The sequence below is a fragment of the Symphalangus syndactylus genome, chromosome 5 (genome assembly GCF_028878055.3).
Source record: "Symphalangus syndactylus isolate Jambi chromosome 5, NHGRI_mSymSyn1-v2.1_pri, whole genome shotgun sequence".
In the NCBI taxonomy this organism is placed as follows: domain Eukaryota; kingdom Metazoa; phylum Chordata; class Mammalia; order Primates; family Hylobatidae; genus Symphalangus; species Symphalangus syndactylus.
Genome location: NC_072427.2, coordinates 82,254,067 through 82,270,332, shown reverse-complemented (window position 1 = coordinate 82,270,332; position 16,266 = coordinate 82,254,067). Strand labels below are relative to the sequence as shown.

The 16,266-nt window shown below is 47.0% G+C and overlaps 1 protein-coding gene across 3 annotated transcripts in view; it reads left to right on the top strand.

Annotated features, from left to right (window-relative positions):
- The first annotated feature begins 7,931 nt into the window (after window positions 1-7,931).
- Window positions 7,932-16,266, top strand: part of TSPAN11 (tetraspanin 11) — a 68,008-nt gene continuing 59,673 nt past the window's right edge. For 2 of the 3 annotated variants that reach the window (XM_055280085.2, XM_055280087.2), the window contains exon 1: window positions 7,932-8,241. Coding sequence is in view for 1 of the 3 variants with exons in the window: in XM_055280086.2 (XP_055136061.1) it covers window positions 8,421-8,474 (54 nt within the window). In the remaining 2 variants the exon portion in view is untranslated. Of the gene's footprint in view, window positions 8,242-8,420; window positions 8,475-16,266 lie in introns of those variants that run through there. The other variant, XM_055280086.2, reaches the window with a different exon arrangement.

The following is a 16,266-nucleotide window of genomic DNA, read 5'->3' as shown; positions in this document are numbered from 1 at the left end:
ATAGTGAGAAACACATATGTTATTTTAAATTTTCTAGTCACCACTTTAAAATAAGCAAAAATAAACTGATGAGATTAATTTTAATAGATTTTATTTACCCATTTATTTTAGGTTGCAATCTTTTTTAACTTTTATTGTAGGTTTGAGGGTACACGTGAAGGTGTGTTACATATATAAACTCATGTCACAGAGGTTTGTCATACAGATCATTTCATCACCCAGGAATTAAGCTCAGTACCCAATATTTATCTTTTCTGCTCCTCTCCCTACTCCCAACCTCCACCCTCAAGAAGACCCCAGCATCTGTTGTTTCCTTCTTTGTGTTCATAAGTTCTCATAATTTTAATAGATTTTATTTAACTCATATCTAAAGTATGATCTTTTCAAAATATAATCAATATTTAAAACATTAGAGCTATTTTACTTTATTTTTTCATACCAAGTCTTTGAAATCCAGTGTATGTTTTACACTTTATAGCACATTTCAACGTGGATTAGCCATATTTGAAGTATTAAATAACCTAGTGACTATTGGCTATACTGTGTGGCTAGTGGCTACTATATTGGAAAGTGCACCTCTCAATCCTTGGTTACTTTTTGTCTACTTGTCCTATCATTTTTGCTTTATACATTTTGGAGCTACGCACAAAGGTTCATGGGTGGACACGAACAAAATCAAAAAAGTCTTCTTTGGCCAGGCACGGTGGCTCACACCTGTAGTCCCAGCACTTTGGGAGGCCAAGGCAGGCAGATCACTTGAGGTCAGGAGTTCGAGGCCAGCCTGGCCAACATGGCGAAACCCCGTCTCTACTAAAAACACAAAATTAGCCGGGCATGGTGGCATACACCTGTAATCCCAGCTACTTGGGAGGCTGAGGCAGGAGAATTGCTTGAACCTGGGAGATGGAGGTTGCAGTGAGCCAAGATCATGCCACTGCACTCCAGCCTGGGTGACAGAGCAAGACCCCATCTTTAAATAAATAAATAAATAGTCCATTAATTCTTTGAGTTTTGGATTCATTTTATCTTATATTAAGATTGGCACACCTACTTCTTGGTGCCAGCATTTCCTTAGTTAATATATCTTTTCCACTCCTTTATTTTGAAACTTTCTGTGTTATTTTTTCATGTGTGTCCCTTTTAAGCAACATATAACTGCATTTGGTTTTGTTATCCAGAGAGTTGCCATCTTTTAATAGACACATTAACCAAATCATATTAATTCTAAATATTGGCATATTTGGACATATTTGTCCATATGCTTGTACTTTTTAGTTACTGCGCTTTCTTGTTTCTTTTAATTTTTTCATTTCTTACTTTTGTTGGATTAATCAAGGTTTTAGGTGTCCTGGTTCCTTTTTTTTTTCTTTTAGCAGTTTAACATTTACACATCCTATTTCTATTCTTCCAGTAGTTACTGTTAAGTTTTTTCAGCAAAAGGAAGCAGATCATTTTGTTTGCAATGATGTGTGATTGCCACTTGATGACTACTTTATCTTGTCCATTTTTGGTTATTGCTACCCTTAATTTTAACTAATTTTAAGTTATACATATATTTTCTCCCTGTAAAAAAGCTAAAACATTATAGGTTTGGTCAAATTCCTCTGACTGCATCCCCAATCCCAGTCTCTTCTCAAGAAGTAACAACTATATTTAAGTTTAAAACACTTTTGACTTTTTATGTACATATATATATACACATACGTATGTATGTATACATGTGTGTACATGTGAATATGTCTATATATACACATACATACATATGTATACATGTATGTGTATGTGTGAATATATCTATACGAGCGTGTGTGTGTGCTCAGCTACCAAAAGAAATACTTTCTGTGACTCATTTTGTAGGAATTTGCCATAAAGAAATAATTGAATAAGTAGGCAAGTATATATATATGAAAGAATGTTTCACAACAACATCATTAAAATTTTTTTTAATTGAAAACATTCTGGCTGGAAGCGTGGCTCATGCCTGTAATCCCAGCACTTTGGGAGGCCTAGGTGGGTGGATCATCTCAGGTCAAGAGTTCAAGCTCAGCCTGGCCAACATGGTGAAACCCCGTCTCTACTAAAAATACGAAAATTAGCTGGGCATGGTGGCATGTGTCTGTAATCCCAGCTACTCGGGAGGCTGAGCAGGAGAATCAACTTGAACTCAGCAGGTGCAGGTTGCAGTGAGCCCAGATCACGCCACTGCACTCCAGCCTGGGCAACAGAGTGAGACTTTGTCTCAAAAAAAAAGAAAAGAAAACATCTTAAATATTCATTAATAGGGTATTAGTTAAATAAATTGTAGTATATCCATATATTACATTTAAAATGATGTAACATATTCTTAAATCCATTGACATAAAAAGCTGGCTAGAATATAGCCTCAAATTTTAAAAAATCTGATGACAAACACATACAAACACACACGATTAAAAGATATTCACCAAAATCCAGTAATACAGTGGTTATTTATGATAGGTAAGAGTCCAACTGGTTTTTACTTTCTTATTTAATATTTTATACTGATCAAATTGTCTAAAATGAGCATAGATAGATGTTACACTTTTGAAAATATTTTTTAAAACCTATTCCCTTCTTTCCCAAAAGTCTTGTATAAAATCTTAAATAGAACAGTTGCTCCAGGAAAATTCATGATGTTTATCCAAAGGCTTCTCTTCCTCCCCAGTGTGTGACTTTGGGTCCAGAGAACCCGTGTCCTTTCAGAAGCAGGCTTCAGACAGCTTCCTGGAGAAGATGAGAGAGGATTAGCAGTGTGCTACATGTAGCAAAAAAAAAAAAAGAAAAAAGTCCGGTTGTAAATAATTATCATTTTGTATGTTATTTATATATTTGCTCAGCTGTCTCTACTTATGTTTCCTGTATGCTAGATATGTTTTTCTGTTTTGCCCTCACTAATTTTCTCCTGGGAAAGAACCAAGCTGTAAGTTCCTTCATGTAGAATGCCAAGAGAGCACAGACATTTGAGCAATGCTTTTGACACTGCTAATGCAGATCAACATTTCAAGCACTGATTAGTGCAACTAATGTTCTTGGTGTGATTGGAAGTACGCCTGAAAACAGTTGAAAAATTCCTGCTTGTAACATCTTTCTCATGGAATTATACCTGAGACTGTGAGGTTCAATTCTGCAGTCATTTCTTTACCTATTAAGCAGCAGATACTATTGCAAAAATCAGAAGGGTCAGTCATCAAGTTCACAGCCAAATGCAGGTTGAATTAAAGCTAAGCCTAACTGATCAATATTTAACATCTGTTCATTCCCTAGTCCTTCTAGAAGAAAGACAGACGCTAACAAAAGGCTTTTTAGCTCTATTTTTCACATGGATTAAAAAACCAAGGCTAGTTTCCACTTTCTAAGGGAGTAGAAAGAATCTTAGGAGGCGTTTCTCCCCATTTTAAAGACGGAGAAGCAGGCTGAGTCAGATTAGCTGTCTCTGGTGGGTATCCTGAAGGGAATGTTTTCTATTAATATCTCCAAGAACCTAACTGATCTTCCTCAGAATGGCTCAGTCAGGAGTTTATACAAAGAGTACTCATTAGGGCCTTATCAGGACAGCAGCTTAACCAAGCATGGATGTCAACGAGGCAGAAGTACCTTCATTTCCTTGCAATCCTCCTAGGTAGTGACAAGAAAATGTTTTGAAAGACAAGCTTGGCCCGGCGCGGTGGCTCATGCCTGTAATCTCAGCACTTTGGGAGGCCGAGGCAGGTGGATCACAAGGTCAGGAGTTCGAGACCATGCTGGCTAACACGGTGAAACCCCGTGTCTACTAAACATACAAAGAATTAGCCGGGCATGGTGGCAGGTGCCTGTAGTCCCAGCTACTCGGGAGGCTGAGGCAGGAGAATGGCGTGAACCCGGGAGGCGGAGCTTGCAGTGAGCCGAGATCGTGCCACTGCACTCCAGCCTGGGCGACAGAGCGAGACTCCGCCTCAAAAAAAGAAAAAAAAAGAAAAAGAAGGACAAGCTTAGGCTCAAAGGATGGAGAAAAGCAAGTTTTACAGTTCCTGACCTATGACGGTTTACTGTAAAACCTGAATGCCAAGTTAATGTGCCATATATCCTGGGGATGCCAACAATAACAGAACATTCTCCTCACTGTCGTGTGTGTGTGTGTGTGTGTGTGTGTGTGTGTGTGTGTGTGTGTGTGTTTAGCCATCCACAAAACAAAAAATGGTATTTTCTGTGACTCCATTTCTAGGAATGGATATAGACACTTGTTGGGTAGAGAGGCTATCAGGCCGTGTGCCGGCATGGAGCAGGGTCTCACAAGAGCTCCACTATATCACCAAGTAGCAATAGGTGTAGGTCATTTCAGATAACAAACAAGGAAGTCTAAGCTGGGTTTTTTGGGGTTTTTTTCCTAAATTTCTAAAGGAGTCTCTACAAACTCCATTACTACTGCATCCATTGACAGATCTCCCTATCAGATATAAAGGCAGGGAAATGGTGCCAGAGCATGGCCTAAAAGCAGAAGCTGCCAGCACCCCGCCGGGGACAGAAGATGAGCTACAGGCCTGAATATGGGGCTGTCTTAGTCAATTTGTGTTGCTATAAAGGAATAACTGAGGCTGGGTAGTTTATAAAGAAAAGGAGTTTATTTGGCTCATGGTTCTACAGGCTGTATAGGAAGCATGGTGATAACATCTGCTCTGACAAGGGCCTCAGGAAGCTTCTACTCATGGGGGATGGTGAAGGGGAGCCGCATATACAGATCACAAGTTGGGAGAGGTGGCAGAGAGTGTGGAGGAGGTGCCAGGCTCTTTTCAGTTCTCACAGGAGCTAACAGCAAGAACTCACTCTTGCAAGAATAGCACCAAGCCATTCAGGAGGGATCCACCCCCTGACTTGAACACCTCCCACCAGGCCCCACCTCCAACACGGGGTGGTAAATTTCAACATCAGACTTGGAGGGGACAAACAAACCATATCCAAACCATAGCAGGGGCACAGGTCTCCAGATCTGGGATTAAAACCCTCCTTTGGAGGATTTCACTTAGCCCCTTCCATTTTTTTTCCAAATACTTAGCCACATCCTAGTGTTCATGACTCAACCCATGCTCCATGCTCATGGGAAGCTGCTAAAATGGGAGCCTGTACAAACAGGAGTTGTCCTGTTCATTCTCACAGCACCATCCATTCAATCTCTGGAGTACCCAACCTGGCAGAGAAACCTCCCTCCTCATACAACCACAGAATAAGAATCAAAATGGAATATTTCCACCTCCTATCTCATCTTCCTCCTACCTTTTCTAGTCCAAGCTGAATTCCCATCTCCATTTTCATAGATGGTGGATTCTCAATCTTCCCCCTCACCTTCTTCAAGTATGTTTTATGAAATAAGATGGAATAGGTTAGGATCTTGTTAGTGGTGCAGTGCTGGTAGAAGAAGCCAATTTCTTCATAAAAAGTAAAGACAAAAGAAGGCCAAAATCAATAAGTCTAGGAATTAGAATTCTAGGCCTGTGTGGTCTGATATGGTAGCCACTAGCCACATGTGGAAACTGAGCACTTGAAATGTGCCACGTGCAACTGAAGGGCTGGATTCTTTATCTCATTTAATTTTAATTAACATAAACAAATTTAAAAACTGATCATTTGATTTGATTGTTGGAAAGCATAAGTATGTATGTAGCAACGTAGGCTTGTAAATCTATTTCCTCAACCAAAATGTTATGAAATCTAAATACACATTGAATATTTCCAGTGAAAACGTAGTGTCTGCATGTAGATGTGCAATATACATAAAATATAACCAGAGTTGGAAGACTTAGTAGGAAAAAATGTAAAATATCGTTGATTTTTCTTATTGACACACGTTGAAATGATATTTTAGATATACTGTGTTAAATAAAATATATCATTACAATTACTTTCACCTGTTTCTTTATATTCATTTTTTTTTTAAACGTGGCTCACGGAAAATTTTTAATTACATATTATATTTCCATTGGTTCTCCACTGTAAACGTTTAATGTTACTGGGGATACTGCTGGACACGGAATACCCTAGCCCAGAGCTTCATTCATCGCTCACCCTCTCCTACTGCTAAAAAGTCACTCCAGGCCGTTTTCCAACCCTCTCTTTCCTCATTGCTGTTTTAATGTTATTAACTTTGGTGAATACTGACCTCCCCTAACCCTTACCCTCTTCCAGCATTCCTCCCCTCCTCGGGCCTACTCCACTCTTCTCTCTTCCATCCGGCTTTTGAAAATCCATCTTCTACTACGAATAAGCTTCCTCTTCGCTCCCCATTCCCCAGGCTCTTTCCTTCACACCACCTTCTCTGAGTCTAACCATCCTTGTCTGTTTAAACTGCTCCGTTAGAGGCCAAGTTTTGTTTCCTGCGCCCTTTCTCAGTGTCCCTGTACCCCCGGCTGGATTTCTAGAACACAGACTCTGCACAGAGATGGAGATGGTATGTAGGAGGTCTCCTGGGAGGTGCTCTTGGGAACAACACCTTGAGAGAGTGAGGGAAACAGGATTCGGCAGAGAATGAACTTGAACTGTGCTGCTTTCCACGGAGGCCTCGGGGGATCCCTTGGGAAGCTATGGAGCTGGGGTGGCCCTTCGGGGCCCTCCGTAATGGAAGCAAAGAGGTGAACCTTTGTATCTCCCCATCAACCAATTGGATCCGAGATACAGATGCCCCCCCCCCCGCCCAAGGAGTGGCAACCTGGTTTATATAACCCACCACTCAAATAGTTATCCTGAACTAGCCCAGAGATCTCCCAATTTCTAAATCTAAACCTGCTTTCTTGGGCGCCCTCCTCCTTGGTGTCCCTGCAGCCCGGGCTCGGGCCCCCATTGAACCTCCCTATTCTCCTGAGTCCTGTCACCCCGCACAGTCCTGACCTTCCCTCATGGTTTCTTCTGATGGTTTCCGTTCCTTTCATGGGCTCCTTCTCGGTAGACCTAGATTCTGTCTTCAGCCCTGTTCTCTGTACCTTTTCTACTCTTTCCCTCCACCTCTTGTGTCGGCCCAACTTCTTTCCAGATGATTCCAAAATTCACATCCCTTGCCTCAGCCTCTCTTATGAACTCCAGAATCACCCTCCCAATTGCATTTGCTGGATATCTGCCCCTGGAAGAAGGTGGCCTGCTTCTCCAATCCAACTCGCTCCGCACTAAACTCAGTCACATCACTCCAGGTTCTCCTCCAGGCTTCCACAATGCTACAGCCCCAGTGTGCTCCTCCGGCACCACACAGTCTGTAGATTCTCCTTTGCTGCAGCTTCCGCATTCATCCCCCAGTTAAGGTCTTCATCTCACGGGACTATTGGAATCACCTCCTTCCCGCGTTGCCCCCCGCGAAGCCCTTCTCAGCAGCCAGCTGGGGTATTTAGAAGGCTGGTGCTCCGGGTACAGCGGCTTTGTCAGCGTCCCCTGCCTCCAGTGGCTTCCCTGATCTAGCAACCTGGTAAATGGGTAATCTTCCTCATTGCAGCTAAGTTTCACAATAACACGGCTGGATAAGCACAAGGCCCTTGTTACTTTGGGAAATACATAATCCATGCCCCACTGTTAGGGCCAGTCCCGTTAGGGCCAGCTTTGCACCTTCACAGGGACTCAGCGAGAACAGATGGGCTCTACTCTCTGTTACTTCTTTTTGCTTCAGATTAGAGAGACCTTGATTCTCCCCGGGGCCCAGGAAATGTAAAGCTGATGCTCCACAGGACTCAGAGAGGGGCAGGGCCGTGCTGGGGGCTGGTGAGGAAGGGGGATGGAGAGCCTCTCTCTTATCAGACAGGCTTGTCCCTGGGGTCCCTGGAAACCCCCAAAGCCCAACCTCTCCCAGGGGCCCACAAACGTAAAGGGCAGGGAGACCTAAGCGGGGAGCCGCGGAGCACGGAGAGTTTGAAAGCCCGAAAGCCGCTCCGCCGCCCCCACTAGCCCGTCCTTTCGCCCCGCCCCCCGCAGGGATCCCCCCGGCAACGGCACGGCCGCCTCGGACTCTGACTTAATTCCCTCCGCGTGCTCCGAATCGCAGAGAGGCAAACTCCGAACAAAGAGCCGGCAGCTCGCGTGCGGGGCTCCTGGGCGCGTCCTGCCGGCAGGAAGCCTCCGTGGGCGCGGGGGCGCGGGCCGGGCTGCCCGCACGCTGACCTTCCCGGGCTGGGAGGGAAGAGCGCTGGCTGCCGGCGGTGGGCGGCCCCGGGGGCCGCAGGTCTCCGTCTCTCTAGACGCAGCTCCAGTCGCCGCGCCGGAGCCCCTGGCCGGGTAAGTGCAGAAGCGCGCCCGGGGAGTGGGGGCGCCGCGGGACGGGGCTGGGGGTCCCGGGGAGTGGGGGCGCCGCGGGACGGGGCTGGGGGTCCAGGAGATGCGCCTCCACCTCCGCTGCCCGCCCCGCCGGCAGTCCCGAGCTTTCCCCCGGGCGGGCAGAGGGAAGCCGGCTGGGGATGAGGAGTGGAGGAGGCAGGAATGCCTGGGACACTCGCGGGGCATGTGAGCAGGTGTTGGTGTCTGCACAGGACACGCGGCACGGCGTCCATAACTACACGGATGAGTCTCTGCTTTTCTGCACTTGTGCCTTGGGAGAGAGCTCTGGGCCTCTGAGGGCCTCGTGCCGTCCTGCGTGCCCGGGGCATGTCTGTTCCTCTTGAAAATGTCATTCTTTGTCCACCCTGAATTCCAGTAGCTGCCTCTCATGCCTACACCAAAATGACAGACCCAGAGTCGCCTTAGGAAGACGCGGACAGGCCTTGGCCGCATACCCCATGCAACGCAGGGGTGGCTAAGTGCTGGCAGGTGCTGTATCTGGTGCACATTGCTTTCAGGGGGCCTGTCTGCCTGTGCAGGGATGTCCTCGTGTTCTGGGCACGTCTGGACAACATGGCTGTGTAGGCCCTGTCACCTGTGTTTTCATGCCCATCCCTGCACGTGCAGTTGGCCGGCTCCATGTGGAAAGAAAGCATGGAAGGTTCTGGGGTGTATCCTTTTCACCAGCGATATGTGCAGTGTGCACATGTGTGAATTGGTGGAAAGTATGAAAGGGAGGCAGCCCAGTTGGGCTTGGCGAGACAGCATCTTAACTTGAGTCTAAGCTGCTGTGTGCAGGAGGAATAAGTGTTCCAGAGGTCTCCAGTTTGTGGCAAGTATTGTGAGGGTCGGGGTGGGGGGTGAGGAGAAGAGGCAGCTTCTGGAAAAACTCATAAGTGCACTCTGGGGCATAGGGTGTGTGCGGGGGAGCGTGAAGAAGAGAATGAGGGTGGTATTAGGCCAAAGTGGATAGTCTGTGTTCAATTTGTGGGCAGCTGGATTGCAGTGGAAAGCAGCAGTTAGAGGCTGGAGACAGGTTTGAATCAGAACTTAATGGTTGTCACTGTGTCAGTAGCATTGTTCCCTGGACGGATAGGTCATCTGGGGCTCAGTTGCTTTGTGTGAAAAATGGGACTAATAACCACTGGCCCCACCAAGGGACTGGAGGCTCCAAATAATGCCTGGAATGCTTTGATGCTAGTTAAGACTCCTAGGGTAAGGGGCACTACTGGCCTACACGGGCCAAGTTGGTGGTCTGGCGAAGGCTTAGGTGGCCCAGAGCTGTTTGGTTTGTGGATAGCAGAGGAAGGCATTTGCGTGCTGCTTCCCACTCTATTCAGCATAGTAGGAATTTTACACCCATCTTTGGACTCGTGTGTAAAATATGTACAGGCCTGTGTGATTCCCCGTAGTTCTTGTGTGAGTACCTGCTGCAGAACAGGAGGAAAACTGGCTTTGATGTCTTTAAGTCTCCCTAGAGCACCTTGACTTTCCAGAGAGCCTTCCTGCAGATGAGCCCAGGACGTTTATAACCACCAACTTGCTTTTCTGTTTATGCTGCCAAATGAAGCAGTAAGGAGCACCCTTCACAGTTTGCAGCCAGTGAGATAGGAGATGAAGAAGCTTTCCCAGCCAGGGTCACACGTCTGGGGTGTCCACCGCCGAGTTCTGTCTCTTGGGTTACAGCGCCTTCAGACCCAGGGCCAACCCTGGACTGGGCTGAAGAAGGAGGGAGGCATCAAAAGTCATGCACAGACGGCACCGAATTCCAGGATGTAGTTGGGTGGTTTGTCCACCCTCAGATGTCACCTGTCACTGAGACTTCTTTGCATGTGGTAGCTGTTTAGTAGTGTTTGTAAAAGGAAAGATCCTTGGGTGGGAGATGCCAGCAACCCAGGTCAGGTCCCGGCTCAGCTCCCTGCCTGGGGAAGGTCACATCACCTCTCTGGGTCTGCTTCCTCTTTGGTCCAAATCAGGGCATCTTTCCAGATTATCATTCTGTTTTCAACTGTGTTTTGCTTCCTCGGAGAGGCCTTTCCTGATCCCCATCTAAAGTAGCCACCTCCCAGCCACGATCACATCATTGTTCCTTCCTAGCACTTGCGACCTGTCTGAACCTAGCTTTGCCACACCCTACTACATTGTGAGCTCACCAAAAGCGGGACTGCCTTTGTGCCATTACCTGCTGGCTCCACCTGCAACACAGTAGGTGCTCAAGAGATATTACTGTTTGTGAACAAGTGAGTGAATAAATTAGTAAGGGGGTGTGCCTGTGTGTTTTTCAAATTGTACTCCCGGGAGCTCTGGAAGGGAAGAGCAGGCTCCACTGGCAGGGCCCCAGGTCCCTCACACCAGCGGTTCGGGGTCAATCTAAGTTACACGTCAGCTTTCAGATAGGATCTCCTTTGAAGAAAAGCCTCTCTCACTAAAATAAAACTAGAAAACCATTGCACCAGAAGACTTAGAGGGGTCTTTTCAACTCCAAGTAGAAATAATAGTACCGCAGCTGGAAGAAATCCGCGCTTGACCCTCAACGAGGATTATAGGCAGGATTCAGACGTACAAAGTGGTTATTCCACAAAAGCATTTCTGCTTGGCCATGGAATTCATCCTATGGCTATTTTTATGCTACTGGTTTAATTTCCTGAATTTTGGTCAGAGTTAATATGGAAACGATTTTACTTACAACACAGCAACAAGGGATGTGAGGACTCTAACCCATCTATATCTATATCTGAGACAGGCACTAGACGGAGGACACGAAACATCTGCAAGGTGGACAAGCTGTGCACAGATATTTGAGAGCTACCTATCTAGGGTGACTCTGTCTGTCATCGTCCTCTTGGGGGCATTCCCAGGCATACTTGCCCAGATGCGCCTCACCCCCAGGAGATGTGTCTACTCAGCATTGTTTTTCTTGAGTAGTTGGCAGTGCTAAGGAACTCCGGTCTCTGAGCGATTACTGAGCGTAGAGGACAGCCACGTGACGAAACCTGGCTATATTTACGTGTGATGCCCCTGACCTGCATCTACAGTAGCCATGCTTCCTGGGTTTCCAAGCTCTCCTCCATGTGAAACAGTCTCTTGTGCTGCCTTTTCCTAGAAATACACTCAGAAGTGGCAGCACAGCTGCTCTGTCCAACACCATGCCTGGGTTTGGGGCACAGAATCTAGATTTACCACCCTTTTCTAAGCCCCATGGGAGGAGCATTAATGACCATGCCCATGATAGAGGAGGTGGTGGTGTTCTGTTTGGTTGGTTTAGGTGGGTTGTTGAGGATGGAGACTGTGGAGAGAAGGGTCGGGAGTAGAGAACTGGACCCTCTGTTCATTCCTTTGTTACTGCCCTTGCTTCGTGTAGATGCTCTGCTCTGGCTGACTCTGGGGGGTTTCTGGGTTCATAGGTTTATACTCACAAGATGGCACTCCACAGGGTAGAGGGAGTTGGGGAGGGGGCAGCAAATATACACTGTACATGTATGTTTTCCAAGTGCCTGCTGTGAGCTTTGAACCTCCAGGCCATGAGACATGTATTAAGGACCCAGCCCCTGACCTCTGAGCACTCGTTGTTGACAACATTAAACTCATTCCTAGGAAGGGATGAGAAAACAGCTGAGTGCAGACTGAGTGGCACTCACCCAAGCCCCAGCTGGAGCTCTGAGAAGGAAACGTGTGCAGAGAGGGCAGAGGCAGCCGGCAGCAAGGGTGGCCCAGCTCTAGGGCCAGATGGTTCAGGCGCAGATGCTGGCTCTGCCCCTTCCTCTGCGTGTGACCTTCCGTATGTTATGTGACCTTGCTAAGCTTCAATTTCCTCATCTGTAAATCGAGGAAATGACCTCAACTCCTAGCAGGGTGCATGGATGCCTGCCTAAGCTGAACTCAGAAGAGGGGTACAGAGTGCCCAGGTGTCTGATGACTACAATGAAGGAGTTTGAAACAGCGGCTCATGGCAAGGAGGGGGCTTGAAGGGTGGCGACGACTGTGGGACTTTGTCTAATACTGGTCTCCCCTGTAGTAGTCAGGGGGTCTGTGGCGTTGTGCTGGGTAGGCCCCAGGCCAGTCAAGCACTCCCTTTCTCCCTGGGATGCTTTTCCAACTGGCCATGCGACCTCCGCTCACAACTATGGAGAGGGAAGTGGCTGCATCCTGGCAGCCTCACCCTCCCTCTCTCACTGCCCTGCACAATGTACAAGCACACGTACAAGCACATGGCCCTGCTTAGAGGCTTAAGGATTTTTGCTGTAAAATACCAAGAATTGAGGATGTTCCAGAGGTTCAGGAAATGAGAATTACTCTGATGGTTCCCTGGTCTGTTTTGAAAGGGAGTAGGGGACCCTCCTTGATGGTAGAGTGGGATAAACCCCCCAGCGGTTCTCAGCCCTGTCCTGGCTTAGGCATTCATTTTTTTTTTTTAATATGTACTTCATGTTTTGAAACGGTTTTGTCAGCCAAACTTTAATATAAATGAGAATGTGTTTCTCTATCTTAAAAAGATTAATAATCAAAGACCCTATAACTGATAGTTTGATTCCTTTCTGCGTGATACATAGCAGTTTAGGTCATTTGCTAGCAGATTCTAGTGTGTTTAAAAAGCTCAGAAGAAAAAAGGACAAAGGACAGAAGCAGACTGATGTTGTCTGGTTTGTCTGAGGTCTGCCACAGTTAGCAAACATTTAATCACATAGCTGGTGTGGTAGCTTGACTGAAGCCTTTTTGTCAGGTAGAAATTCAAGTTTCTATGAGTGTTCTTGAAATGCGGTAAAGAGATTTCTCTCCCAGAGCTGCCTTTTATAGATAAGCACTAGGGTTTTGATAGTTGGAAACCACAGTCCTATACTGTGCTTTTAGAATTAGAGTACGAGGCTGGGTGCAGTGGCTCATGCCTGTAATCCCAGCACTTTGGGAGGTCGAGGCAGGCAGATCACCTGAGGTCAGGAGTTCAAGACCAGCCTGGCCAACATGGTGAAACCCTGTCTCTACTAAAAATACCAAAATTAGCTGTGTGTGGTGGTAGGTGCCTGTAATCCCAGCTACTCGGGAAGCTGAGGCAGGAAAATCGTTTGAACCTGGGAGATGGAGGTTGCAGTGAGCCGAGATCGTGCCACTGCACTCCAGCCTGGGTGACAGAGTGAGACTCTGTATCAAAAAAAAAAAAAGGATTAGAGTCCTCATCCTATCCTACTTGAGAATAGAATTGTTTATTGACTTTTTATCCCTAGCAACGAGTGCAAAGCTTGGCAAACAGTAGGAATTCAATAAATGTTCATTGAACGGACATTTCAGGAAGGAGCTCAGGAGTCATCACCAAGACTGTGTCTCAGGGGAAGATCCTCAACCAGAGCCAGAAAGGTAGTTTGTGGGACCCAGTGCAAAATGAAAACGTGGAACCCTAGCTCAAAATGCAGGAAAAGGTACCATTAAAGGTGTCTTTATACCTTCATAAATATAAGCCTTTTCCTTTTTCCCATGGTCTTTCTCTCAACTTGTCATGTGGTATTTTTATTTACTATTTAATGATATTCTAAGTAAAGAAAAATTAAAATTTTAAATTATTAGTATGAATTTCACTGTTCATCCTTGTATTGTGCAATGCCAGTTGAAAAGACTATGAGCATTTAACGTGTGTAGAATCACCAAACTCCACAGTTCCGATTTCACAGTGCATATGTGCACATGTATTTTGTTCTGACTAGAGCAGTGTCATTGCTGCTCTCAGCTACTCATCAATGCACTCAACATCGCTAACTCAGCTGTTTTTATTCCTCTAGTAGCATCCCTGGGGCTCACTAGGTCTCTACAACTGTGCTGGGCATATGGTCCTTCTCTCGAGAGTTGATAATTCAGGCCTTGTCTGTGCCTACACAAAAAAAGAAGGAAGGGTTGGACATCAGTGATTCATACCCTGTTTGTGTGAGGGAGTCACAAACTCCTTTGGAGATCTACTAAAACCTATGGAACCACAGCACATAGATGGTAAAAATGTTTTATACAATTTCAGGGGCCCCCAAGTTATAACTCCATGGAAGGAATTGTCTTTTAGGCTTACTGCTACGCCATGGCATCCTGTTCCGGAGACAAGATAGGGACTATTTTGAAAGCAAAGGAGAAATTGTTCAAATCCTCCTAATTGGGAAAGGAGATGAGATTTTAAGTCATTTGGCTTTTTAAATTCAATTCCTGATGCCTGGAAGGGAATGACACTGCCTTTCTGATTCCCAGTGGGCAGGTTGTAAATGTCCTTAAGCATGAAATGACGTGGTCCACAATGAAGGCTTTTGTGGGAGAGCCCCTCTTTCCACTCCACAGGCTGGACTCTCCTCCAGCCTGGCTGACCCCTGCCAGAGCCACACGGTGACAAACTGCCACCATCCCCTTGCTGGGCTGCAGCTGCTGCTCTAGTGGGGAGGGGCAGCTGCACATCCAACCAACACTGACTGAATTCAGGCACAGGCTGGGGCATCACGGTCACTCTCTGGGTGACCCTTGTCCTCTAATTTAACTGGGCAGAGGAGGGCACTGGCTCAGGTAGGTTAGGTGACCACCACAAGGTCCCCCAGCCAGTAAGAGTGACATTAATCTTCCTTCATGTATGTGACAGCCCAACCCCCAAACCAGGAGGACACTGGCTCAGGTAGGTTAGGTGACCTGCCCAAGGTCCCCCAGCCAGTAAGAGTGACATTAATCTTCCTTCATGTATGTGACAGCCCAACCCCCAAACCAGGAGGACACTGGCTCAGGTAGGTTAGGTGACCTGCCTAAGGTTCTGCAGCCAGTAAGACATTAATCTTGTATGTGACAGCCCAACCCCTAAACCAAACATCAGAGAACCAGGCTCACATTTATGTTCCCCCTTCCAACTCCCTCCTCTCAGCACTGGGGATGGGGAAGGGGAGGAAAGCCGCCCCCTACCTCTGCCCAGGATGGTGCAGGAGCCTCTCCACTGAAGACCTCTCCCTGAAGCTCATGGGTGTCCTCTGCAGCATCCAACCAGAGTCATCGCCCATCCAGCTCTCAGAAATTGTCAGGTCAAACAAACAGTGGCTGCAGCTCTAGTGGCTGCAGCTGTGGACCTAGGAGGGGCTGCTCTGCGGACCCTGTCCAGTGGAAGGGACAGCAGTGTTGTTGAGGCCCCTGTGTCTTAGACTCTGGGTCCCCTGTGTCAAGCCTGATGGTGAGCTCTTGGTTCAGATTGAGTTGGGATCATTGTTGATTTGGGGCCTGGAATGCTTCCCATGTCCTCTAGACAGCCATGAGGAGCCATGTCCTATACCCCTTCCCTTCACTCCTATACACAGCAGTGAACACACACCAGGGCCCCCATGAATAGAGATGCCTATGGGCCTCTAGCTCCAGTCTCAGTCCTAAATCCAAACCTGGGAGTCCCCAGAACCTGGAGATGTCATCCACTTTGGCCCAGCTCTCTGGGGGACTGTGGATGCTGGCTTTCAGAGTCATGATTACCCAACTCTCTAGCCTTCTCAAATTTCTGCAAGGCACTAGCCCCCAGCTGTTGGGTGGGCCAGGCCCAGGTGGACAGGGGTGACTGGGAAGACCCACTTCAGATGTTTCTGTCTTGGCTCCATGCCTGAGGGGCCGAGCACAGCCAACCACAGAGGACTCCTGCTCTGCACCTGCTGGAATTGGCAGCCATGTCTGCCTTGTTGTGGTCACATGGACTCAGATCCCAAGGCCTGGATACAGGCTCCAAAAAGTCCATCCAGGCTCAGCTTCTCTGGTGTCTTAGTCCATTTTCACTCTGCTGATAAAGACATACCTGAGACTGGGAAGGAAAAGAGGTTTAATTGGACTTACAGTTCCACATAGCTGGGGATGCTTAACACACCCCTTCAACAAAAGAGGTCCTGCTTTATCTGCCTTATATACTGAGGTTCTACATCAAGCTTGTCAAACCTCCGGCCTGCATGTGGCCCAGGACAGCTTTGAATGCGGCCCAACGCAAATCCGGAAACTTAAAATATTATGAGT